General features: G+C 42.8%; 2 protein-coding genes across 2 annotated transcripts; one reads left to right on the top strand and one right to left on the bottom strand.

Moving 5' to 3' along the window:
• Positions 1-2,259: 2,259 nt before the first annotated feature.
• On the bottom strand, positions 2,260-3,159 carry LOC140724245 (probable G-protein coupled receptor 139). Its single transcript, XM_073038724.1, has one exon. It carries the CDS (start codon positions 3,157-3,159, stop codon positions 2,260-2,262), a length of 900 nt encoding a protein of 299 aa, XP_072894825.1.
• A 10,182-nt stretch (positions 3,160-13,341) lies between these two features.
• LOC140724244 (probable G-protein coupled receptor 139) lies at positions 13,342-15,969 on the top strand. Its single transcript, XM_073038723.1, has 2 exons — positions 13,342-13,396; positions 15,062-15,969. The coding sequence occupies exons 1-2, from the start codon at positions 13,342-13,344 to the stop codon at positions 15,967-15,969; spliced, it is 963 nt and encodes a 320-aa protein (XP_072894824.1).
• The last annotated feature ends 10,574 nt before the right edge of the window (positions 15,970-26,543 follow it).

Below are 26,543 nucleotides of genomic sequence, written 5' to 3'. Positions count from 1 at the left end.
TGTGCACCCCCCAGCCCCCCAGCATTGCGAGCGTGTTACTCTGGATGTGCATAATAAATGTCGGATTTCGGCTTCGTCCTCAAGGCGCTTTTAGTTTTAAAGCACAACAGCAGAACTTTGTTTTTTTTTTGCAGATTGAATATTGAACGATATAACGTGCAAGCAAATAATTGCACTCAGTGTCCACTTTATTCGGTATGGAATCCAATGGTCTTCAACTGCGGTAGCCGATCTATTTCAATCTTCTATATTTTGTCCAAGTAGTGATTCACGGCTGCACAACATTTCTATAACAAGTGGTTATTTGTGTTTCCGTCACCGTTCTGTCACCTTAAACGGGTCTGGCGATTCTCCTTTGCCCTTTCTAATTTAAGCGGCATTTATGCTTTCGGAACCGCCGCTCATAGAAGATAAAAAATAGAATAGCACAGCACATTACATGCCCTTCGGTCCACAATGCTGTGCCGACCCTCAAATCCTGCCTTCCATATAACCCCCAGCTTAAGTTCCTCCATACACCTGTCTCGTAGTCTCTTAAACATCACTAGTGTATCTGCCTCCACCACTGACTCAGGCAGTGAATTCCACGCACCAACCACTCTCTGAGTGAAAATCCTTCCTCTAATATCCCCCTTGAACTTCCCTCCCCTTACCTTAAAGCCATGTCCTCTTGTACTGAGCAGTGGTGCCCTGTGGAAGAGGCTCTGGCTGTCCACTCTGTCTATTCCTCTTAATATCTTGTACACCTCTATCATGTCTCCTCTCATCCTCCTCTCCAAAGAGTAAAGCCCTAGCTCCCTTAATCTCTGATCATAATCCATACTCTCAAAACCAGGTAGTATCCTGGTAAATCTGCTCTGTACCCTTTACAATGCTTCCACATCCTTCCTATACTGAGGCGACCAGATATGGACACAATACTCCAAGTGCTGCGTAACCAGAGTTTTATAGAGCTGCACTATTACATCGCGTCTCTTCAACTCTATCCCTTGACTTATGAAAGCTAACACCCCATAGGATTTCCACACAAAATACTGGTGGAACGCAGCAGATCAGGCAGCATCTATAGGGAGAAGCACTGTCGACGATTTAGTCCTAGACCCTTCGTCAGGACTCCATAAGCTTTCTTAACTACCCTATCTACCTGTGAGGCAATTTTCAGGAATCTGTGGACACGTTCCCCCAGATTCCTCTGCTCCTCCACACTACCAAGTATCCTGCCATTTACTTTGTACTCTGCCTTGAAGTTTGTCCTTCCAAAGTGTACCACCTCACACTTCTCCGGGTTGAACTCTATCTGCCACTTCTCAGCCCACTTCTTCATCCTATCAATGTCTGTCTGCAATCTTCGACAATCCGCTACACTATCTACAACACCACCAACCTTTGAGTCGTCTGCAAACTTGCCAACCCACCATTCTACCCCTACATCCAGGTCGTTAAATAAAATCACGAAAAGTAGACGTCCCAGAACAGATCCTTGTAGGACACCACTAGTCACAACTCTCCAATCTGAATGTACTCCCTCCACCCCGAACCTTTGCCTTCTGCCCCTAAGCCAATTCTGAATCCACCAGGGCAGATTTCCCTGGATCCCATGCCTTCTGACTTTTTGAATAAGCCTACCGTGTGGAACCTTATAAAAATGCCTTACTAAAATCCATGCAGATCACAACCACTGCACTACCCTCATCTCTATGCCTGGTCACCTCCTCAAAGAACTCTATCAGGTTTGTTAGACACGATCTGCCCTTCACGAAGCCATGCTGACTGACCCTGATCAGACCATGATTCTATAAATGCCCATAGATCCTATCTCTAAGAATCTTTTCCAACAGCTTTCCCACCACAGACGTAAGGCTCACTGGTTTATAATTACCTGGACCATCCCTACTACCTTTTCTGAACAAGGGGACAACATTCAACTCCCTCCAATCCTCCAGTACCATTCGCGTGGACAACGAGGACATAAAGATCCTAGCCAGAGGCTCAGCAATCCCTCACGGAGCAGCCTGGGGAATATAAATGTTTTGTCGCTGCTTCTCGCGTTATAACTGAAGTGCGTGAAGATCCTGGGTGGTCAGGGTTTGCCCGGATACTCAAGATTGCTCACAATCTTTTCATAGGTACATCGAACATTGCGTGCTGATGGTTACATAGCAGAAACGTTCTGGACAAACACGTTTTTCAGAGAGCACAGCATGCCTATGAAGAGCGCCAAATAAAACTAAGTTTCCAAAACTGATCATAGTATTCCGGTTAACTGCGCGCTTTGCACTTCCTTCCTATTTTAACAAGCAAATGAACGGGAGAGAGCGTCGCACTCCTCAGCTGCTGCCTGAATTTGGTCTGGGTCACAGCGTAAATGAATGTGTTTATGCAGGAGCTGAATAGCTGAAGCACTGTCCCCGCCCGCCGCGACAAAAAGAGTAGGATGGAAGTTTCCAGTTCCGTGGAGAGGCACAGCAATATAATGAAGACCAGGGTAGCAGTCGCCCAGCAGATGAGGAAATTCGCCGACAAGGTGAAGAGCAGAACGATAGACTGGCGCCGGCACTTTATCTCTGGATCCTGCAGCCTTTCGCTATTTCCATGACCCCTGAGTGTCCTGCGGACTCGGCTGGACGCCAGGATCTGTCGGACGGTCAGAACGTTGAGGGACAAAATGAGGAAGAAAGGGAGCAGCGGATAGAGCAGACGGTCCACCCAGTAAAACCACTCAAACTCTGGGATCATGTGAAGAGCTCCCTTGATATCGCACTGTTCCGTATAAATAATTACGCGTTGCTGATGCAGGAAGTAATAAGGGACGTTCTGTAAACAGAAAGCCACACAGATGGTGCCGATAACTATTCCTGCAACTCGTGGAGTACAGTACTTTGTCTGAATCTTCAACCAGCAAATGGCCACAAAGCGATCGAAAGTGAACGCTACTGTAAGCCACACGGAACAATCTAAAGCCACGTGACACAAGACGTAGTGGACTAAACAGAACGGAACTGATGGCTGAAGCCAGTATGCTCCGTACGCTTCAATAATCTGGTAGAACGCGACTTCGATGATCACCACCATTAGATCGGCCACGGCCATCGCCAACATATAGCAAGTGATACCTTTGGAGAGACCACACTTTCCTCGGCTGAGTATCACGATCGCCATCAGGTTAACTGCCGTAAACAAAAGGAAAGTAGAATAATGACATACGTTACCAACAATCAAACCGCGTTTCGAACTTGCACTCTTGCACTCATAATCCAAACCGTTATAGATATGGGGAGAAAGTCGCCGCCTGAAATTTCACGATAGGGCAGCTTTGGATTAAAATTACTAATGCAGGATGTTTGCGTAATGTGGAGCAACGTAACGATCAATGAAGTGGCCTTCTGCTGCTGTACCCCATTCCTTTCAAGATCTAACGTTTGGAGATGGTCTTATGCATCGTTGGAACGCGTGGGTAGCTGAGTTACTGACACTGTTCTGTCAGCTTGAACCAATCTGTCTGTTCTCCCCGATCTCTCCAGTTAACAATCTGCCTTCATCCAGAGAGCTGCCACTCACTGGATTGTTTTCAGTTTTTCGCAGCAATCTCTGTAAACTCTAGCGATGGCTTTGCGTGTAAATCGCAAAACATCAGCGGTTTCCGAGCAGCGCAAAGCACATCGTCGGGCACCAGCAATCACTCCGCGTTCAAAGTCAATTAAACCACCCTTCTTCCCCACTCTCATGTTTGGTCTGAAAAACAACTGAACCTCCTGCCCATACCGCCATGCATCTAAGCATTAACCTGCTGGCATTGATTGGTTGATTAGATACTTGCATTTATGAACATTTGTATATGTGCACCTCATAAACTGTACACGCAGAAGATAACGAAGTAAAATGATCTAACGTATGTCGTGAAGTGTTAGTGCAATGCATTATAAACTATGCAGCTCGAAGAATTTATGGAAAACGTAACGGACGACTTATTTTACCAATATTAAGGAGAAAAAAATATGAAGTATATGTATAAATTGTTACTAATGATATTTGCATGCCCTCATGAAATGTTCTTTTTAAGACAGTTAGGTCTAGAAGCGATTAATGTAGACTGAAACGATCAGGGGTTTCTTAAACTGAAAATGTCGGTACGGTGAGCAAGTTTAGTTTGCCAATGCGGCGACTGTGGGATTTAGAAGGGAGAACATAGAATTGTGCGGTATTTGAACAGGCACTTTTGTTTACAGTGCTCTTGCGAACCAATTGCATTGGCCATCCGAAGGCCAAATAAACGGATTCATTATGCCTAAACAATGTCTGCGTCCCGACATTTTCCACAGAATTAGATATAGAGGAGTGATACGAATGTAAGAAATTGCGCATCTGTTCTCCACGTAGCAGCCAGTGAAAAAATGAGGGGGTGAGTAAAGGCAGAACTCTTCCTCCCCTCTTCTCGACTGAAAGAAACTCCAAAACAGTGCAGATTTTGGAAATCCAGGATAAAAGGAAAAAAAAATAATGCTGGACGTACTAAGCAGGCCAGGCAGCAGCTATGGAGAGTGTCAAAACAGTGGGCCTTTTTTGACGAGGAAATCCATCAACGTCACCTTTCTGCCTTATGCAGGACTCCGCAAGCAACAGCAGATTTGACTCTGAACTGCGCCTTCACTTCGGGATTGAAAATAAATACAAAAACGCGATTAAATAGACATATTGTTCTCTAGCAGTGGTGGGATACACCTGATATGAACGTAAATATAGCCAAACGTGAGAGAGGTTCTGAAGGATGCAGTTTCAACAACGGCGAAACAAGAATAGGAGAACGGATTGTGTTAGGTTACTCTGTGAATTGGAACTTGTGGAACCACCGAGCAACAACAAAATAATCAGCATAAGATGCCCATCACATAGAATCCTAGATCTGACTGGTCTGCTTAGTTCCTCAAGATTGCTGCCCGCCGAAAATGTCGCAACTGCACAAAATAAGGGAGAAGCTAGGCCGAACAGCCTCTCTGAATACGGAGCAAGTAGTTTCCTGCCCAGAAACTTCATCATTGGTCCTCGGCTCCCACCCACTTACCATATCTTCTCCCACATGCATTCTAATTCTGATGACATGTCTCGGCCTGAACCATCGTCTGCTTATTTCTCTTCACAGAGCAAGGCATCCCAACTCGAGGTCGACGACCTTCTGGGTTAATTGTAGGGATCTATTTCATAGTAAAAGTTTGGGAGGCGCTGCCACCTTTGCTGCCGGGCCTGCGGTGTTCCTCAGTCACCTTGCGTGTGTGTTATTCTGGCTTTCTAGCGTCCGCAGTATCTCTTATGTTTATTTTACTGGAAACAAACCTGAAAGTACTTGGCAATTGTCGAGCAGATCCATGGCTTAAGACTGAAAAGGTGTTGCGATAAATAAATTTTTCTGCGACTTGTAACACACCAGTCTTCGGCGTTTAGCGGATGGCAAAAGGAATTTAATTCTGTACCTTATAAACTCCCAAAAATAACAGCACAGTTTATACCTGGGACCGGCAAATGTGTCTATTAATGGATTAGATGAAAGTACAACTGACGAGTGAGATACACAAGTAATATATTGCAATCTAATTACCAGGAACAAGTTGAGATCACCACACATGGAATACTTACCAGGGACGCCGATGACTATAATGGCAGGGTAGCATATTTTTCTTGCTGTATCCATGCGATATTTGTATACTGCCGTTGGAATACTTATTGCTATCCGTAGGTGCAAGAGATATCCCGCTTGTAATTCCGCTAATTATTAACAATGTTTGGAATTGATTCTCATAAACCTTCACGAGAAATGATGCACCGAAGAAACAGAATGAAATATCTTCGATGAACACCACCGATATGAAACGTGTCCCCTTTAATTGCAGCGCCGGTGATGTTAGTGAGCCTTGATCGTTCATTCTCAAGTGAGGCAAAGAGGTTGAAAGGTTCAGATTTTATAGCCCATTCGGTTAGCTGATGATGAAACCAACTTGCATAACATTTCGTGTTAATTATCGTTACATCAGAGCTGATCAAGCATTATCTGCCTTCGAAACCTGGAATCCGAGTGGAGAAGCAAAATTCCCTTGTCCAGAAACCACTCAGTAATAGCAATGATGACGTGTTTTGTTCCACTGCTTCAGAATTTATTGTTCCATTTCAGTCGAATTCGAAACAAGCCTATTCTCTCATCCAGCAAAAATATATGTCTGAGTAGTGACTTTGCGACTCCCTTCTATTCAGTTCCAGGTACCTCAATCCGACAAATATGTTCGACTTGTTTTCAGCGGAATGTCACTTGAATATGATTCTCCGCTCGTGCTCCTCGTGAAATACACGGTTCAAATATGTACAACAAGTGCATATAATGTCAATGAAATGAATACAATATACATCCTGAAATTATAATTTTTTTCGCAAACTTCCAGGGAAACAGAGGAGTACACAATAGAATGAATAACACTTAAGCTTTCGAACGCCAAAGCACCCACCCCACAGCCTCCCTATCACACACACGCAGCAGCAAAGCAATTTTCCCTCTCCCCCCCCAGCAGCAAGAAAAAGCGTCAACACCCTCCACCGAATACTGAAGCGTGCAGCAAAGCATCAACAAAGACTTACTGTTTGTAATGACTACCCGTAATGACTACCCCAATGACTACCCGTTTACCTGAAATACCACAGCCTCTCTCTCTCCCTAATATGGATAAAGGAGAGAGAGCCCTTTCCCAGCGAGAGGAGAGAGATTGCCAACACCTCGCTGATTCATGATATTCATAAATCATGGTGCTGATATTTTCATTGTACCCTCTCAACGGGGTCATAGAAACATGGGGTCATTCAATAATGCAGCTCAGAGACAGACCATTCGCCGCATCAAGTCCGGGCCAAACTATTAGGTTAACCAATCCTTTCGATCGGCAACCGGAAGATAGCCAATAAACCCCTTCTATCCATGAGCCTATCCAAGTGCCTCTTACATTATGAAATTGGAAAATAGCCGATCGTGTTTCATCCATCTATGCGTCTCGTGATTTTGTATCCCTCTATCAAATCTCCCCTACTTGAGAATAAAGTCCTCATCTCTGTAACCCTTGCCGATAAGTCAAGTCCTCAATTCCCGGGAAAACGTGTACGTTTCCTAACAACTGTTTCAATCTTATTGAAGTTCCGCTTCGGGATAGGAGAGCAGGCATGCCCTAACACCTAAATCGAGGCCTTGGCCACGGCCAGCATATCGACAGAGAGAACCTGTTTGTCTCAGTTCTGACAATTATGAAAGAGTGGAAAATTATTTATTTTTTTGTGGTATACACACACACATTTATATAGGGATTCAAAAAGCACTGGCCAGCCCCCAGACACATTATTCTGAGTATTGTGTAATGTAGGGCCTCATCCAAGAGAGGATAATGGGCATTTGAGCCGGAAAAAAGTAAGTTCAAGTCAATGATCGAAAAAATGAAACGTAGTTCTAAGCGTTTGAAGTCTCTGACCGTGAAGTCCTTTGACCTTAAAAAAGATCTCGTTAGGTAGATAGGATGCGAAGAGGGTGCTCTGCAGTTAAAGCTGAAATTGATACGTTCTTGATTTGTAGTAGTGACAGTGATTCTGGAGCAAAGTTAGGAGAATTGGCTTGACAGGTTTGGTAAATCGTTCATCGTGCCGTGGTGGAGGAAACTCAGCGGCCGAATGGGCTAATCCGGTTCCTATGGTATATGGTGTTCTGTGATAAGAACGATAAAATGTTTTCGCAAGACTTCACAGATGACAAGTGATGGTGGTGACGGGCATGGAGAAGGTTAGAAAAATTCCACACTTCACGACTGGAATAATTTCACAACCGATTGTCTCAACTTCAAGAACTCGACGCCCGCGGCCCTAAATATCATTCTTCTATCTATATCTCCATCTGAATCTATTCACCTGTCTCATCAATCAATCGATCTATCATCCATCTATCTATCTATCTATCTATCTATCTATCTATCTATCTATCTATCTATCTATCTATCTATCTATCTATCTATCTATCTAACTATCTATCTATCTATCTATCTATCTGTCTGTCTATGTATGCATCATCTAGCTATCTACCAATCTCTTTCTCTATCTATCTACCATCTGTCTATCCATCTATTTATCTTTCTATCTATCTATTTATCATTCCAAATATCCAACTATCTGTCTATATATATCAAACTATCGTTCTATCTACCCATCTCTCTCTAAGCTTACCTGTCTGTCTATCTGTCGACCTCTCTGTCTACAAACTTACAGACTTTATTTACTTGTTGCATTCACTTGTTCTTTTGAAAGTTGGTTCTGCTTGCCACTCTTGGTTTCTGCATCGTTTTTTCATTGATTCTATTATATTGCTGTGTTCTGTTCCGAATGCCCGCATGGAAGTGATTTTCAGCGCAGTAAATTATGAAGTATATAAGTTTGATAACAATTCTTTTTTGACTTTCGAACTTTGAAAATTCAAATGGAAGTTTCTCCTGGACTGGCGCCGTGTCTTTGATGCCGCTGCCAGTTCCGGCAATGTCCTGAGAGCTCATAAGTGAATTTGGAGGAACAGATTGTGGGTCTTGTGTCAGGTTCAAAGGCTTCAAAGCTACATTTAGAGGCAGCAACATGTATACAATATACATCCTGAAATTCTTTTTCTTCGTAACCATCTATGAAAACCGAGGAGTGCTCCAAAGTGTGAATGGCAGTTAAATGTTAGAACCACCAAACCACGGACCCACCCACCCCCCGATCTCCCTTCTGCCACGCGTAAGCAGCAGCGAAGCAACGTTCTCCAGACTCTAACAGAGAAAAATAATGCATCGGCGTCCCCCACCGAGCACTCAAGCGTGCAGCAAGCATCAGCAAAGAACAGAACTTCAGAAACCCAAAGAGTTCTCGTTCACCCAGTAATTTGACATACGACAGCTCTCTCTCTCCCTAATAAGGGAAAAAGAGGTGTCTCCATTTCACAGCGAGAAGGAAGACATGAAATGAATCTCGCTGACATACGATGTTAAAAGTCCTTTGCGTCGCTTTTTCCGAGCTCTGTGCCCAAAGAACTCAGGTCTGTGGGCGCACAGCCAGTAGTCAGCTCCCCTGCTTTTGACGTTCGGTCTCCAACGACAAGCCGATTTCCTGCAGAGGCACCGACCTCTAGTCGACCCGCCTCGACAGACGCAAAGGCAGAAACCTGAAACGGCGCTAGTCTTCTGGGCCACTTTCTTGGTCTATGGAATAGCGGCCAGTCGTGAGAACTGGAGAGCGGGTCCCATTCCCGCAAATAACAGAAGTCAGCGTCTAACTCAAGGTCAAGGTTTTAAAGCAACTCTGAAAGGGAAAAAAATGGAGAGATTAAAGATAGAAATAGAGCTTTTCTGAAGACGCAAGGGAAGGACACGGGGTTAGGCGCCATCATCTCCTAAGATGCGCCCCCTTTGACCAACAGGTGGAGTTAGTTTAACTTGCTCAGTTTTTGATTCCTTTTATCGGTGTGGGACTCAATGGAATTGGAGAGTTTGCTGCCTTAAAAGAAACTATACAAAGGACGTGCAATTCCACACCATCATGGCATTCCAACAAAACAAAAGCTTAATTTTATAACTTACAGGACGACCGTGCGCTCTCTTTCCTCCATCTTTCCTTCTTGTTTACCTCACATTCCCACCGTCATTACGAACGCACAGCGCCGATGTGCAACCCCGTGATGTTCACAGAGTTCATCGTTCAAAATATTTTGCAACCTTATCGGCGAGAGCAAGTGGGAAAGGGGAGGTGACAGCAAATAGGAGAACGAGTATTAGATTGATAAACACTGAGGTTCGAAGAAGATATAGAAATAAGTAGAAACAAGGGATTCAGAGAGAGAGAAAGGTAGATCGGGAAAGAAAGCGAAATTGATAGAGCGGGAGAGAGTGAGGGCGATGAAAGAGAGAGAGAGAGAGAGAGAGAGAGAGAGAGAGAGAGAGAGAGAGAGAGAGAGAGAGAGAGAGAGAGAGAAAGAGAGAGAGAGAGAGAGACGAAGAGGGAAAAGGTAGTTATAACACGTGTGTGTGCCTGGAAGGGGTGATGGTGGTAGTGATGGGTAGGAGGGCAATGTTATTAATTGGGGATGTTGAGAGCGACGCAGTCCACAAACCATAACAGTCCGGAGCAGAATTATGCCATTCGGCCCATCGTGTCGATAAGCCATTTCATCGTGAGGCGTTTTGAACTCAAAGCCATAAGACATAAGAGCAGAATTAGGGCATGTCTGATCCACTATTCAGCTTTCTCCCCGTATCCCTTCATGCCATGTCCAATCAAGAATAATGGTGTATCAACCTCTGCTTTAAATATGCTGTTGCCTGTGGAATCGAATTCTACGGATTCACCACCCTCTTGCTGAGTAAATTCCTCCGCATCTCGGCTCCAAAAGGAGACCCTCTATTCTGAGTGTGTCCTCTGTATTTGAAACTCCCACCTGAGGAAACATTCTCCCCGCATCCACTGTGTTAAGGCCTTTCAACATTCTGCAGTTATCAATAACATCCCCTCTCATTCTTCCTGATTCTGTTGAATAATGGTTTAGAGCTTTCACAAGCTCTGGGTATGACAAGAAATCCAATTCCAGATTCCTTTTCATGAACTTCATATGAACCCTCTCTATTTCAAGCACATATTTGCTCAGATAATGGACCCATAATTGCTCACAAAACACCCTGTGAGGCTCACTGGTGCTCAGCTTTACTTAATGCAGCAGAATAGATAATGGCATCATGTCCCACACCAATTAAAGGTGTCTAATGGAGAGGAGGTTAGACGAACTTCTACCTGACACAAGGCGCACGATCTCTTCGCTCAGATTCCTTAATCAGCTCTCAGAACAGAACCGCCACTGGTAGAGCCAGAAGCTCAGGACGGCAAAGCCCCAGATAAACTCTGCACTCGTATTTTCGAAATTCAAACTTTGAAGAGTAAAATATTATCAAAGGACTATAGTTCATAAAGTACTACCCTGAAATTAATTTCCATACGGGCATTCACAACAGTTCGAAGAACTACAACACACAGTGAAGAGCTGTGCACAGACGAAGGGTGGCAAGAAAAAAAAACTTGCAACCACGCAAACACATCAAAAAAGTAAAGTCAGTAACTAAATAAACAAATCAATCAATAAATAAATACAGAAGTAGATAGATAGAGTAGATAGGGTAGATATGGGGAGCATGTATCCTATGGTGGTGAATCCAGAGCTAGATCGAAACATAGACACATAGAAAAACTACACCAAAATACAGGCCCTTCGAACCGCAATGTTGTGCTGAACATGTCCCTACTTTAGAAATTACCAGGATTGCATATAACCCTCGATGTTACTAAGTTCCATGCACCTATCTAAAACAGACTCCTATAAGCCCCTATCGTGTCCGCCTCCATCACCGTTGACGGCAAAACATTCCAAGCACTCAGCCCTGAGTAAAATGACTTACCCCTGACCAATCCTCTATACCTTCTCCCAAGCACCGTCAACCTGTATCCTTTGTGGCAACCATTTTACCCCTGTAAAAAAAAAACCCTCTGACTATCCAGGTGATCAGTGCCTCTCATCATCTTGTACACCTCTATCAGATCACCTCTCATCCTCCTTTGCCGCAAGAAGAAAAGGCCGAGTTCACTCAACCTATTCTCATAAGGCATGCTCCCCAGTCCAGGCAACATCCTTGTTTCTCTCCTCTGCACCATTTCTATGGCTTTCACATCCATCCCTGTAGTGAGGCGACCAGAACTGAGTAAAGCCTCAAAATTCAGTGGCGCCCTTTTTGATCAGAGTGATGGAGGATGCTTTATTTTAGCCAGAGAGCAGTAAATCTGTCGAATACTCTGCCACAGACTGCGCTTGAGACCAAGGTGGAAGTTGACAGTTACCGGATTGGTCGGCGCATTAAAGGATGTGGCGAGAAGGGAGGTGTTTTGGGGTTGAATTGGGATTCCGAATCAGACATGATGGAGTAGCGGAGCAGACTCGCTGAGCGGTATGTCCTAATTCTGTTCTTCTGTTTTATGTACTGATGGACAAATCGACAGCTCGAAAGATATGCAAAACCGCGGATTAGAGTGCGAGAAGCTGGTTTCATATTTTTGAGGAATGAGTTCAGCCTTGAGCGAATGGAATTACCCGTGCTTCTGCAGTGATCATATGTTGGACCGTGGTAGTATGTGAGCTGACTATCCTGTGTTACCTTCGCGCCGCCAGCAACGAAAAGTGACAGTGGTTTCGATGATGCAGGTCTTTGTTAATGGATGATGCTGTTGCTTAAAACCCTTGACTTTCGGACTGTTCCGTCAGCACTTTCCTACACATTGCTGAGGAACTGCAGAAGCATTTAAATATGACGTAGGCAACTTGGACTGACAATGCTGATGCCTGCCTTAAACTCCCGATGATTATTGAAGAGCAAAGCAATTCCACAGGCTTCACAAATCAATAACCCAATGTTTCGGACATGGTAACTGAGGATGTCTTCACATTGGTCACCGTCGGTGAAAACTGATGCCCGTCCATGCAAGTTGCAGCTGACTTAATCTATACATTTCTCAACAATGTTTTCCATCTGACACATTTTGACCCATCCTTCCAAGTTTTCTTAGACGTGTTTCAATCCGATTGCTTTCTCAGCATTCGCTACCTCTCCAGCTAACTTCCAAAGTCCTGCAAAATTTGCCAGAATGTCATCAATTCCACTATCTAAATCATTAAGAAACAATATGACAAGAAGTGGTCCTAATACTGACCTCTGAGGAACGCCTCTGGATTTATTGTCATGATGAGAGAATAGACTTGTGACTAGTTCTACTTCAATGGAACCTTAACATCCAGAGCGTTGGGTGTGTGTGGGGGGGGGGGGGGGGGGTGTAGACGTCATGATTAGAATAACTGCTTTCTTTCTGCACAAAAGAGATCTTGGTTTTTGCACTGGTGATCCATGTCCCGTAAGACAAACAAAACAGAATTATTTGTGAGTTATGATAATTAACACCATATGGTACGCAGCTGGTTTCATCATCGGCAAACTGAATCTGCTATATAAGATCCAACATGCAGTCTCTTTGCTTCCCTTGTGAATGAACCATTAGGGCGCACAGAAACCGTAGAAGTGTTGCGACTGAAGGGCGCGCGTTTTGTTTCTGTGCGATTCGTCAGTCAAGTTTCATTGTGAACCTTGCTGCTTCATTTCTCGTGACCTTACTCTTATGGATTAAATATTTTGTGAATATTTTACAGAGTTATTAGCCGGATATATCTTGCATCTCTGGATAAATATTATTCCAAGCGTAGAATACAAATAGTGCATGGATACAGCAAGGAGAATATGCTACCCGGTTATTGCAGCCATCGGCGTCCCTGGTAAGGCTTCCAATTTCTAACTGGTGATCGGGTCGTGATATTTTATTTCAACATCTCGCTCGTGATTTGTCCTTCCATTTAATCCATTAATATATGTATTAATCGATTAATATATTTATTTCCTAATACCCACTGTAATGAATGCTGTAAACATTTGTATTTGGCAATATGTCGAATGATTTGTCTTTAGCCGTTGCTGAACGTCCAAGAATTCTGTGTGTGCAGGTCGCATTTAGGTCGATTTCTCGCTACATGTTCCATCCGTAAATCATCAAGATCTGCTGGACAATTACGATGGACACTCGGGTTTGTTGCCACCGCAAACTCTAGAAAACGAAAATAACACACACACACACACACACACACACACACACACACACACACACACACACACACACACTCAGAAAAGCGACTGAATAATTCACCAGGTCAGCTGCCAATTATGGCAGATCTTCCCAACCGTTTGCTTTAATGTCACGGATCCTTCTGATTGGGAAATCTCCTCTGTAGAGGGAAATAATGGACGTTTAAGGCCGAGATATTTCATCAGAACAAGAAACTATGCGTGGAGAGGACATAATAACAAGATGGGAGAAGAGGCTCAATAATAAAGACTCTGGCAAAACACGTGAACCCATCTATCTGTTTAAATAGATGCTTCCTGAACGAATTGTTTTGAATGTTTCTCTGCTGTCCAGTGTTGTGTGGGTGTAGTGGCGGCATCTCTTGCTGATAATTTGACGTCTTTCCACGATGTATTAACACTTTATAATTTCACGGAGTAACCTACTACAGTCTTTTCTCTTATTGCTGACAACCATTGTTGGAGCTACTTCGTTCATAATCTCTCTCACAATTAGGTAACTTTACATCAGGGGATCGCGCCCCTTTTGTATGACATTCACCCCAACTATTAACGGAGGGATGCGGAGACCGCAGTTCGGAAACTCCAAGTTCACTCATTGAGAAGCATTCATTTCTATATCATATCGAAAGGGAATTTTGTCTCGTGCAATACATTGGCGAAATTCAAAAACGTGTCTGATTATACGCCTTTTATTTAAATTTTCATTCCAGACGTCTGCTTAAACTGAACAAACAGTTCAGAGTCATCTTGTGCCCGTGTAGTCCTGCATAGGACAGACGGATACAGTTGATGGGTTTCCCCGTCCAACACCGCAGACAGTTTAGTCCGTTCCGTAGGTGCTGCCTGTCCTGCTGAGTTCCTCCAGTCCCGTGTTGTGTGGGTGTAGTGGCGGCAGCTCATGCTGATCAATTTATGTTTTTCCACGATGTTCTAACGCTTTCGATTTTTTTCTGAATTACCCTGGAAAGTCAACATTCAATGTCGGACCTTGAGAAACATGGCGTACATCAGCAAAAGTCCACACTCAGTTCCACTCCTCTAACAGATTGTCCAAAAGTGGTACAGCTCTCCAAGTGACGCAAACATTCCACAGGAACAATTTCAATCAAGACCTGGTCTGAAGTGAAATTTCAAACGGTGACATTTTCCGGATATGTGTCGTATAGCGATGTTGATTTAGATTAAAAATATTATGACAAGATGTCCTGTCGTGTTAGAATTATCTTTTAAAATGCAGTTTGATTCTATGTTATGCTTGTCAGAAATCTTCTCGTCATTTTTTTTTTTCTTTTTTCCAGTTAACCTAGTGGCGATCGTGGTACTCAGCCGAGGAAAGTGTGGTCTCTCCAAAGGTATCACTCGGTATCTGGTGGCGATGGCCGTGGCCGATCTTGCGGTGGTGATCTTCGAAGTCGTGTTCTTCCAGATCGTTGATGCCTACCGAGCGTACTGGCTGTTGCCTCCCCCTCCGTTCTGTTTAGTCCACTATGTCTTCTGTTACGTGTCTTTAGATTGTTCCGTGTGGCTTACTGTGGCGTTCACTTTCGATCGTTTTGTGGCCATTTGCTGGTCTAAGATTCAGGCAATGTACTGTAATTCAAGAATTGCCGGATGGGTTATTGGCACAATATGCGTCGTGTTCTGTATAAAGAACGTCCCTTATTACTTCCTGCATCAAGAGTCTGGAATTAGTACTTCGGGAACAAAATGGAAGACGTGCAAATTCAAGGACAGGCTTCTCCTTGATCCAAAGTTTGAGTGGTTTTCCTGGGTGGACCGTCTGTTAAATCCGCTGCTTCCTTTCTTCCTCATTTTGTTCCTCAACATTCTGACCGTCAGACGGATCCTGGCCTCCAGCCGAGTCCGCAGGGGTCTCCGGGGACAGAGAAATGGCGAAAAACAGCAGGATCCGGAGATGAAGAGCAGGAGACAGTCCATCGTTCTGCTCTTCACTCTGTCGGCGAGTTTCCTCATCTGCTGGGCGACAACCACGCTTGTCTTCATTTTGCTGCGGTGCCTCTACACGGACTTGGAAACGTCCATCCGGCTTTTCATGGCGCAACGGGCGGGAGCTGTGATTCAGCTTTTCAGCTGCTGCACAAACACATTCATTTACGGCGTGACCCAGACCAAATTCAGGGAGCAGCTGAAGACTATGGCGCTCTATCCGGTTCATATTCTTTGTAGCATGGGAAGGCAGCGTTAACCGTACGGTTGTTCCAGAAAGGATGCCTCCGCATTTGGCAGCACGTTTTTAATTGTCGTTTATTAAAATGTTCTTTGTGCTGCCTGTTTATGCAGAATTGTATTACGCCGTTCCTTCCTGAAATATCCCTTTCCGGGTTAAATCAACTTATTTCTCTATAATGGTCACAGTACAATGTGCACTCACTGGACACTCATTACGTTCCCTTGAGCAGCTGCTCGTTTCCGTCAACATCCATATAGTCAAACATGTGTCGGCACCTGAATATGTTAAAACAAGCAGACATGGAGATGGGGATGAGTTCGTGCTCACATCGGTTCAAACGTCAGAATGGGGAACAAAAATTATCTTTGGACCTTCACTGATTAAAGTCGAACGGTCAGCAGAAATGATTGTTGGAGACAGAGTGGGTGGTTTGGGTATCGCCACAGCGCCTGACATCCGGAGATTCCCACGCATAGCAGTCTAATTTAGAGATTACAGATAATGATGAGAGAAGCATAAATAAAGCATCCAGTTGCAAGCGGTTCTGAAAGCGGAAAAACCGCTCTAATGTGATTGGTCAGAGAAGAATGACCAGAATGGTTTAAGAGGACTAGACAGCGAAAGTATCTCAAAGAGTCATGTGTTTTAACAATGGTGCGCAGAATACACCGAGTATTGACGGGGATGGGTTACAGTAGCAGAGGGCGGCACTGGAATTCATCTGTATAACTCAGAATGTGACACACGCAAAATGCTCGGCGAGCACATCAGGGCAGGTATCTCCGTCAGCAATAAGGAGCGAATGATTCGGGCCGAAGCATTCACGTCTTGCTACCCTATTCCATGGCCCAGCGGCACCACGGGAGAGGAGTGAGGCGGCAGACAGTCTGCCTACGAAGCCTGTGAAAGAACCTAGGCATTCAGACATTTAACAGTGCCCAGGAAAATATCAAGGGAGACAGGGAGACAACCCGGCACAATATGCACCCAGGCGTTTGACACAATGATAGCAACTTAACGTTTGCTTATCCCGCTCGGTAAGGCAGAAAGACGCAGACCACAATGACATTCTCAGTAGTAGAAATCGTGCGTTTACTGGAAAAGAGTAACATGCTTTATTACAATTAGGTACATCTCCGCGGAGCACTCTCAATGCCGCACACCTCCTACTCATCCTGTAATAGGACAGCCTCGAGGCGAGGAAACATGGAGACGCAGCGCGGGACGACATTCGGTTCCATTTCCCCGGTGACAGGAATCACCGATTAAAGCGTTGAGGAGCATTTGAGACATCTGGGAGAATGCGTAAGGCGAACCACTTCTTTAACGCCGACGGCCTTCATCTTGGTCGGTGCTGAGAAGGAGTCTGTGAGCGGCTGGTCACTGTTTGACTCGCTGCGGCAGGCGGGTCGGATTCAGCCCTCGAATGGTGTCTCTCTCTCCGATGCTGAAGGAGGATATTGCCGTTGTTCTGCGTTATGGATTCGACTGCCGCGTTTATAAACTGTGGATTTACGGTGTTTATCATCTGTGTTTTTTATTTTTTTGCACGTTCCCTTTCCGTTTAGTTGATGAAGAGGTTTGCTGGTCGATGCTCTCGTTTCATTCTGGCAGATAGATTTTTGTGCGTGGGGAGGGGTTTGGGAATACTGCAGACATTTTGTGCGGGGGAAGAGGAATTCGGAGGTTGAGGATCGAGATACCTATTTTTGTGCAAGAGGTGCATTTCAACTTTCTCACTGAACTGCTTTCGTGATCCCTCTTGGTTCGTGGCTATTCAGAGAAGGCGTTCCTCAGAATTTTATATGGATGCACCCTTTGATGACAAATGAATCAGTGAGCCTTTTAACATTTTGAAAAATCTCAATAAGCCATCACTTGTCACCTCACTTACAAAATTCCCAACCCTGTGTTGAACTCATATGCATGTTATCACATAACTGCTTTCGTGATCACTGTTATCACCGTTGCATTCTGTTCCCATGGTCGGCCATAGCGGTGAACTCATTCAACAAATACAAGTTCATCCCTTGATAATTTAACACCGAGCTTCTCCACATAAAGGGAGGCGGGGGGGGGGGGGGTGGGGGGAGGGAACGCGAGCGAGAAGGGTGGATTCTAAGTTGCTTCTCTGCCTGGAGTTGCTTCGGGAGTTCTGTCTCTTCGGGTCCAGTTAACGGATTGCCGGACGTTTGACGCTTCATGTTCTGCTCCGTGTCAAGATACGAATCGCCCGCTGTTTGTCTGTGCCATTCTGTGTCGAAGTAAGGAATACCAGCCATTTACCTTTCCGGTTAATGCTGCGTGTGAAGAAGGGTTTAGCCTGCCGACTGCTCCTCTGTCCACCCACCCGCGCTGTCTCTTGACCGCTGAGTGTCTATATTTGAAGTTCCCTCCCTGTGTTAATTTCCTTCCCCCCTGTGTAAATACGAGTAGGACACTCGGCCCTTTGTTCTTTCCCGGCTGTTCTCATCTGTTGGTCCACATCTGCGCACTGTCTAAGTCCCGCCACTAAACGCCAGAGTCTTGATGCAGTGACCGGTTCGATCCCCGGTCCAGCTTCGCTCAATCCTTGGCTCCCCTCTACCTACTCCTCGCTCCCCGGCCTTCCTTGCAACTATTAACTTCTGTTAATGTTACCAGCGTGTCGGTGTCCTGAATTTTGGTTCGCTTTCTTCGCTCCTTGCAACATCAATATGCCACCGTCTCTCTCTCTCTCTCTCTCTCTCTCTCCCCACACACACACACACACACACACACACAAACACACAAACACACACTCACGGGAGAGTGAGCTGTCACTCGCTCAACACTGAAGAGCAGAGATAGTGAAAGAGGGAGTCAAAGCAATGCTGGAGATATTGGGAATTTGACAAGAAAGAATGGCGGATGCGGATCAGGGAAACAAATGAGGGATGTTGGAAAAACAGGTGGACGGGTCAAGCGGAGAGGACACTGGGAGAAGAGCCTGGTTAATGGCCTGGTTGAGTCGCTGGGCGATGTGAAACTTTGCTTCTGGGTTTGAAGTAGATGAATTCGGATTGATAAGCAGGGGTATGGGGAGCAGATTATCTAAAATTGAAGAATTTGCCGTTAGATTCCGCGGGCTGTAAACTACAAACGTTGAACTGGATCTGCTATTCCTCTGGGTAACGTTTGCTCTCTTCATTATAGTGTTATTGTGTCAATTGGAAAGAAATTCTATATGAATGGCAAATGAGGAATCTATGGGGTTGTGGTGGACAGGGTGCAGATGTTCAAAATCGAGTTCCTCGTCTCCATTTGGAATTATCTTTCTCTGCCAGACACCTTCTCGGCCGTTGGCGCATATCAGCTGTAATGCAGCGGGGACGCAGCCAGAACAGTTTGTCAGACTGTTGCTTGCTTGTTAATAAAGCTTTCTTTTCAATAAAAGACGCGTTGCCGTTAGCGTAACACCAGCGATCCCGCTTCAATTCACTCTACTCGCTGAAGAATTTTGTACAGTCCCTCCGCCAGCACGGGTGATACAGTTTGCTGCCAGATTCCAAGTTAGTAGGTTAATTGGTCATATGGTTGTAATTAGTAGGGGCAGGCTCGTTGAGCCGGAAAATCATGTCACTCTGCACAAAATATCTAAATAAAATATCGGCCACAAAGATGCATGTCTGGGGTCTTGGCGTAAACGACAAGAAACACAGTAAAACAGTCTGGTATGCCCTCATCCTGTGCTGTCCGTACAGACTGGCGGCGCAGCTCAGATCCGGTAAATGTCATCATATAATGTGAGCCTCAGACTCCTTCAGATTTGAAATTGCCCTCAAACCTTTCTCTGCTCAAATATTGCTTTTTTTAATTAACGGACATTGCCACGTGGAGGCAGGTAGTGAAGTACCAAGATTTGACAGAAAATTGGACCAGAACTGATTGAACAGCAATGTTCTGTTGGAATTTCCTGGCGTTGTGGAATTGCACTTCCTTTGTAGAGATTTCTTTAAGGCAGCAAAATAACTAATGACATCTTGTCCCACACCATTTAAAGGTATACAATACAGAGCTATTTAGACTAACCACCACCTGGCACCAGGAATACAATCTCTTCCTCCAGATCCCTACATCAGCTCTCTGTGTAGTACAGCAAGTGGAGAGCCAAAGAGTCACTGCGGCAAGGTCTCCGATGAACTCTCCATTTGTATTTTCAAAGTTCAAAGTTTAACGAACAAAACACTGTCAAATAATTTATGTTTCATAAAATACTATCCTGAAATTCCTTTCCGTGCTGGCATTTACAGCAGAAGGGAGAAATACTCAGTGAATAGATATGCAGAAAAGAAGAGTGACAACTGAAACCAAACTCCAACAAAAACATCCACTGGAAAGTCTGTCGGGACCCTGTGGACTTGTGGAAACTGTGTGGTGATTTCCTTTGAACTTATAGTTACTATTTCTCGTACTGTGCCCATAGTCTGTTTTTTATTAATTATGCTATTGTTTGCACTGTTGTAACTATATGTTGTGTTACGTATTCAGGCAACAATAATTATAGATGAGTTAGACGAAGGGTTTTATAACAAATAACACGTTTATTAAACACTGATAACAAACCCCCTTCAAATGTAAACAAACCCAAACAATGATCCGAGCTCAGCTGCTCAAACAGTCCTTAATAGCGTTGCAGTCCCAAACAGTCTTCAAAGCGGTATTGAAAAGAACTCTGTTCGTTAAAACGGTATGCCGAAAGAAAACAGACTTTAAACGATATGCCGACAGTTCAAAAGCTCACGGTACTTTTAAAAGGAGAGACTTTTTAAAGCGATGTAAATTCTCTTCCACGTCGATGTCCTTCGATTCCCAGCGTCGAACTCCCACGTCGAATTTTATTAAATATAACAACTTAAAGTGACTGACCTTCCTTCCACAATATTCTCAATCTCCCGCTTTTTCCAGCGGAGACTATCATGAGAATAGTAAACGAAATCCTTCCGAATGAGGATCACACAAGGTCGAAGTCAATCCATCGAAAATCGATTTTTCTTGATCTCCATTTTCCAAACTTCACTCTCCTTTAGCAAAGAAACCGTTGGCTCTGACCTTTTAAACTTTAGGCATTATATAAAACTTCATTTTTAACTAAATTGCGTCATCACATTAAATCACACAGTAACATGAAGTCATCTTGGCAAATCCTGCCACGAACTGCCCCACCTGACAGGGTGGGTCTTCCTTTTATACCCTGTAGAAAAAACCTGTCACATGACCTCTACTGGCGGGAAAATGACATCACTCCACCATTACCTCATGTCCAGTATAACTTCAACCCCAGTCACGTGACAAGGGTACCACTGTCACGTGTCACGGGTACGTAACACCTCCCTCCAAAAAAAACATTTTTGGTCTGACAAGAACAAAAATTTTAACAATTACTTACAAGAAAAAAAACAAATGTATAAATCATATAACATACACAATATACAATACAGTAGGAGTGTTACAATAAAAAAAAACCACTCCAAAAAAAAACATTGTACATTCAATATCGAGATAGACAATCAGCAACCACATTATCTCTACCTTTAATATGAGTTATCACAATATTGTACTCTTGTAACATCAAACTCCAATTTAACAATCTTCTGTTTTTGTTTTTCATCTTACTCAGAAAAACTAACGGATTATGATCAGTGTAAACAATAAGTGGGTTTTGAGTTGTACCAACATATACCTCAAAATATTCCAAAGCTAAAACAAGAGATAACAATTCTTTCTCTATTGTTGAATAGTTTCTTTGATGCTTATTAAATTTCTTAGAAAAGTAAGCTACTGGATGATCAACCTCATCACCCTCATTCCTCTGCATCAATACTGCTCCCGCAGCTTCATCACTAGCATCTACAGCTAATGAGAAAGGTTTTTCCAAGTCAAGTGCCTTAAGCACAGGTTGTTCACATATCATTGTTTTCAATTTTTCAAATGCTTTCTGACAAAACACTGTCCATACAAACTTTACATTCTTCTGCAGAAGATTAGTTAATGGAAGGGCAACATTAGCAAAATTCTTACAAAATTTTCGATAATATCCTACCATTCCCAAAAACCTTCTGAGAGTTTTTTTCCCCGTCGGAGTGGGAATCTCTAAAATTGCCTGAACCTTTGCCTGAACAGGAGCTACCTTACCTTGACCCACAACATAAGCAAGGTAAGTCACAGTAGCATGTCCAAATTCACTCTTGGCTAAATTAATAGTCAAGTTAGCTTTTGAAAGCTTTTCAAACAATTTCTCCACCGCAATAATGTGTGCTTCCCAAGTATCATTTCCTGTCACTAAATCATCAATATAAGCATCAGTATCTTTCAATCCCTGAATCACAGAATTAATCATCCTCTGAAAAGTACCTGAGGCATTCTTCATCCCAAATGGAAGAACATTATACTCATATAACCCAGATGGAGTTACAAATGCAGAAATCTCTCTACCTCTGTCCGTTAATGGAACACACCAATACCCTTTCAATAAATCAATCTTTGTAAGGAACTTTGCTTTTCCAACCTTATCTACACAATCATCTACTCTAGGAATTGGATATGCATCTGTTTTCGTTACAGCATTCACCTTCCTATAGTCCGTACAAAACCTAATACTACCATCAGGTTTTGGCACCATAACACATGGCGAACTCCAATTCGAGTTAGAATGTCTAATAATATCATTCTCTAACATGTATTCAATTTCTTTCTCAGCAAGTTCACATTTTTCCATGTTCATCCTATATGGATGTTGTTTAATAGGTTTGGCATCTCCAACATCTACATCATGTGAAGCTATAGTAGTCCTTCTCGGAACATCTGGAAACAAATCCTTATACTTAAAAATCAATTCCTTCATCTGTTGTTTCTGCTCTAGCTGTAAATGTGCTAATTTCTCATCCATATTTTCCAAAATAGTCGAATTAGGTAACCTAACAGAAACAATGTTAGATTTAGAATGAAAGTCAGATGAATCATCTATCATGTTCCCAGTTAAATCCAACTCATTCTCACTAACCACAACAGTCACAGTATCAGATTGTTTCTCAAAATATGGTTTAATCATATTTATGTGGCAAAGTTGTGTTGACCTTCTACGATCTGGAGTTTTTATTACGTAATCCACATCATTAACTCTAGACACAATTTCATAAGGTCCATGAAATCTAGCTTGTAAAGGATTTGTCTGCACTGGGAAAAGAACCAACACCTTATCTCCAGGCTTAAACATCCTCATCCTAGCTTCCTTATCATATCAAGTTTTCATTTTCTCCTGAGCCAACTTCAAATTTTCCTTGGCTAAGCTACAAGCTTTATGTAACCTGTCCTTAAATTTCAAAACATAGTCCAACAAATTAGTATGCACTTCCTTACTAATCCACTGTTCCTTCAATAAAGCTAAAGGTCCTCTAACTCTATGTCCAAACACAAGTTCAAACGGACTAAACCCTAAAGAATCCTGTACCGATTCCCTTACTGCAAATAAAAGTAAGTTTATACTCTCATCCCAGTCACTTTCATTCTCCACACAATATGTCCTAATCATATTCTTGAGAGTAGAATGAAACCTCTCCAAGGCACCTTGCGATTCTGGATGGTATGCAGACGAAGTAATTTGCTTAGCTCCCAACTTATAAACTATCTGTTGAAACAATCCAGACATAAAATTACTACCTTGATCAGTTTGTATTTCCTTAGGCAATCCAAAATAAGTAAAGAATTTTATAAGAGCCTTCGTCACAGTTTTAGCTTTTATATTCCTAAGTGGTACTGCCTCTGGAAACCTAGACGAAGTACACATGATAGTCAACAAATACTGATAACCAGTTTTTGTCTTTGGTAATGGACCAACACAATCTAAAAATAACTTTAGAAAACGGTTCACCAAATGCTGGAATAGGTTGTAATGGAGCTAGTGGTGTAACCTGATTTGGTTTACCCACAATTTGACAAGTATGGCACGTCTTACAAAACATCGCCACATCTTTTCTTAAACCAGGCCAGTAAAAATGTTTTAAAATCTTGTCCACAGTTTTCCTTACCCCTTGATGTCCACCTAAAGGCACACTATGAGCTAAAGTCAAAATCTCATTCCGATAAACTTTAGGAACAACTACCTGATAAACAACATTCCATTCCTCACTTGCAGGAATTGTAGGCGACCTCCACTTCCTCATCAACACTCCTTTTTCCAAGTAATATCCTACTGACACCTTCTCAATTTCACTACCTAGTAAAGCTTGTTCCCTTAATTTTATAATCTCAGGATCTCTATTCTGCTCTGCTATCATCTCCTTCCGAGACAGAGATAAATCTTCATAGTCAGACTTACTCCCAGAATCTTGTTCAAACAACGAAGGTAAGAAAGTCTCTGACACATCCTCAAAACTCAAATCCTGAGTTGAACAGTCATTAGTAACAACCTCATTCTGCACATCAATCTTTTTAGCCATAGCTCTAGTCACAACACAAGAAGAATCTGTGTTAGAATTCACCTCTGGTTCCTCTGATTCCATTGTCAAATGCACTTCAGGAAAAACTTGTCCACCTGCCAAGTCATTACCTAACAATAAAGAAATACCCTTCACAGGTAAGCTATGCTGTAATCCTACCTTAACAAATCCTGTAACTAACCCTGACTTTAAATTTACTTCATGTAAACGTACAGGCATAAAATCACTTCCAACACCTCTTATGTAATTTACCTCACCAGTATCACTCTCTTCATTAAACTTCAACACACTATCTAACATCAGTGATTGAGAAGCTCCAGTATCCCTAAGAATCTTTATTGGCACCAGAGTAGATCCTTCTTTCAAGGATACAAACCCTTCAGTTATAAAATGATCATATCCCTTTCTAACTTTGTCAGACTCTAACAAATCCTCATTTGTGTTTACCAAACCCTGTAACTTTACAGGTGCTTCAGTATGTTGCACACAAGCATCTGGAACTGCTTCCTTCTCTTTCTTTTTCAATTTGAAACAGTTAGCTATTACATGGCCAGGCTTCTTACAATAGTTACAAATAAGACCAAACTGTCTTTCCTTCACAGGTTTTCCTTCCTCCTTACCTCTCTCATTAACCTCTAATTTAATTTCTGATTTACCTTGAGTCTCCATATTATTTTTCCTCTTAAAAATTCTACCCTGAGGAAATTTATTCTTATGGATTAAAACATACTCATCAGCTAATCTAGCACAGTCCCGCAATTTATCAGTATCCCTCTCATTTAAGTAGGTCCTTACTTCAACAGGAATGCTTCTTTTAAATTCCTCCATTAAAATCAGCTCTCTCAATGTCTCATAGTCCCCCATTTACATTTTTAGAAGAAACCCATCTCTCAAAACACATAGCTTTATCATAGGCAAATTCCACATAAGTCTTTTCCACAGACTTTTTCAAACTCCTGAATCTTTCCCTGTACGCTTCTGGGACCAATTCATACGATTTGAGAATATTTTCTTTCACAATATCATAATCTAATGCTTGCGCAGCAGTTAAAGCTGTGTAAACCTGTTGTGCCTTGCCTTTGATTACACTCTGTAATAACACTGACCATTTATCTTTCGGCCACTCTGACATCCGAGCAATAGTTTCAAAATGTTGAAAATATCTCTCCACTTCTGTTTCACTAAATGGAGGGACCAATTTAATTTCTTGGCTAGCAACAAACGGTTTTCTAGAATCAGAAGACTGATTCTCAGACCTTAAATTCACCATTGCATATTCAAAATCTCTTTTCTTCTGCTCAGATTCCAATTTACACCTCTCTAACTCTGCTTTACTTTGTTCCAACCTCATTTGTTCAATTTGCAACTGCATCTCCAGATTACTTATTGGAAACGATTCTAAAATCGATTCTTCAAAATGACCCGAAGCCACAAAATGTGATGCGATCTTTCTCTGTATTACAGCTTTTGATGTAGTTGGCAAAATCCCTTTAAGATGCAACCGATTAGCAAGTTCAGAGACTTCAGTTTTTTTCGCCTTCGCTAACAAGTCCGCGTCTGGCGAATCCAGAAACTCATCAATATTCATCGTTGCCGAATACCACTCACAAGCCAATCAAACAAAAAAAAATTGAGCAATCCCCGTTACCAAAACACCGACTCAAAATTCAAAAAGCTTATTAAACTCAAACAATTCAATCCCGGACGTAGCCCTCATATTTATGTTACGTATTCAGGCAACAATAATTATAGATGAGTTAGACGAAGGGTTTTATAACAAATAACACGTTTATTAAACACTGATAACAAACCCCCTTCAAATGTAAACAAACCCAAACAATGATCCGAGCTCAGCTGCTCAAACAGTCTTTAATAGCGTTGCAGTCCCAAACAGTCTTCAAAGCGGTATTGAAAAGAACTCAGTTCGTTAAAACGGTATGTCGAAAGAAAACAGACTTTAAAACGATATGCCGACAGTTCAAAAGCTCACGGTACTTTTAAAAGGAGAGACTTTTTAAAGCGATGTAAATTCTCTTCCACGTCGATGTCCTTCGATTCCCAGCGTCGAACTCCCACGTCGAATTTTATTAAATATAACAACTTAAAGTGACTGACCTTCCTTCCACAATATTC

This window comes from Hemitrygon akajei, unplaced genomic scaffold (assembly GCF_048418815.1).
Source record: "Hemitrygon akajei unplaced genomic scaffold, sHemAka1.3 Scf000177, whole genome shotgun sequence".
Lineage (NCBI taxonomy): Eukaryota > Metazoa > Chordata > Chondrichthyes > Myliobatiformes > Dasyatidae > Hemitrygon > Hemitrygon akajei.
Note: the sequence above shows the minus strand (reverse complement) of the source record. Positions and strands in the feature narration are given on the sequence as shown.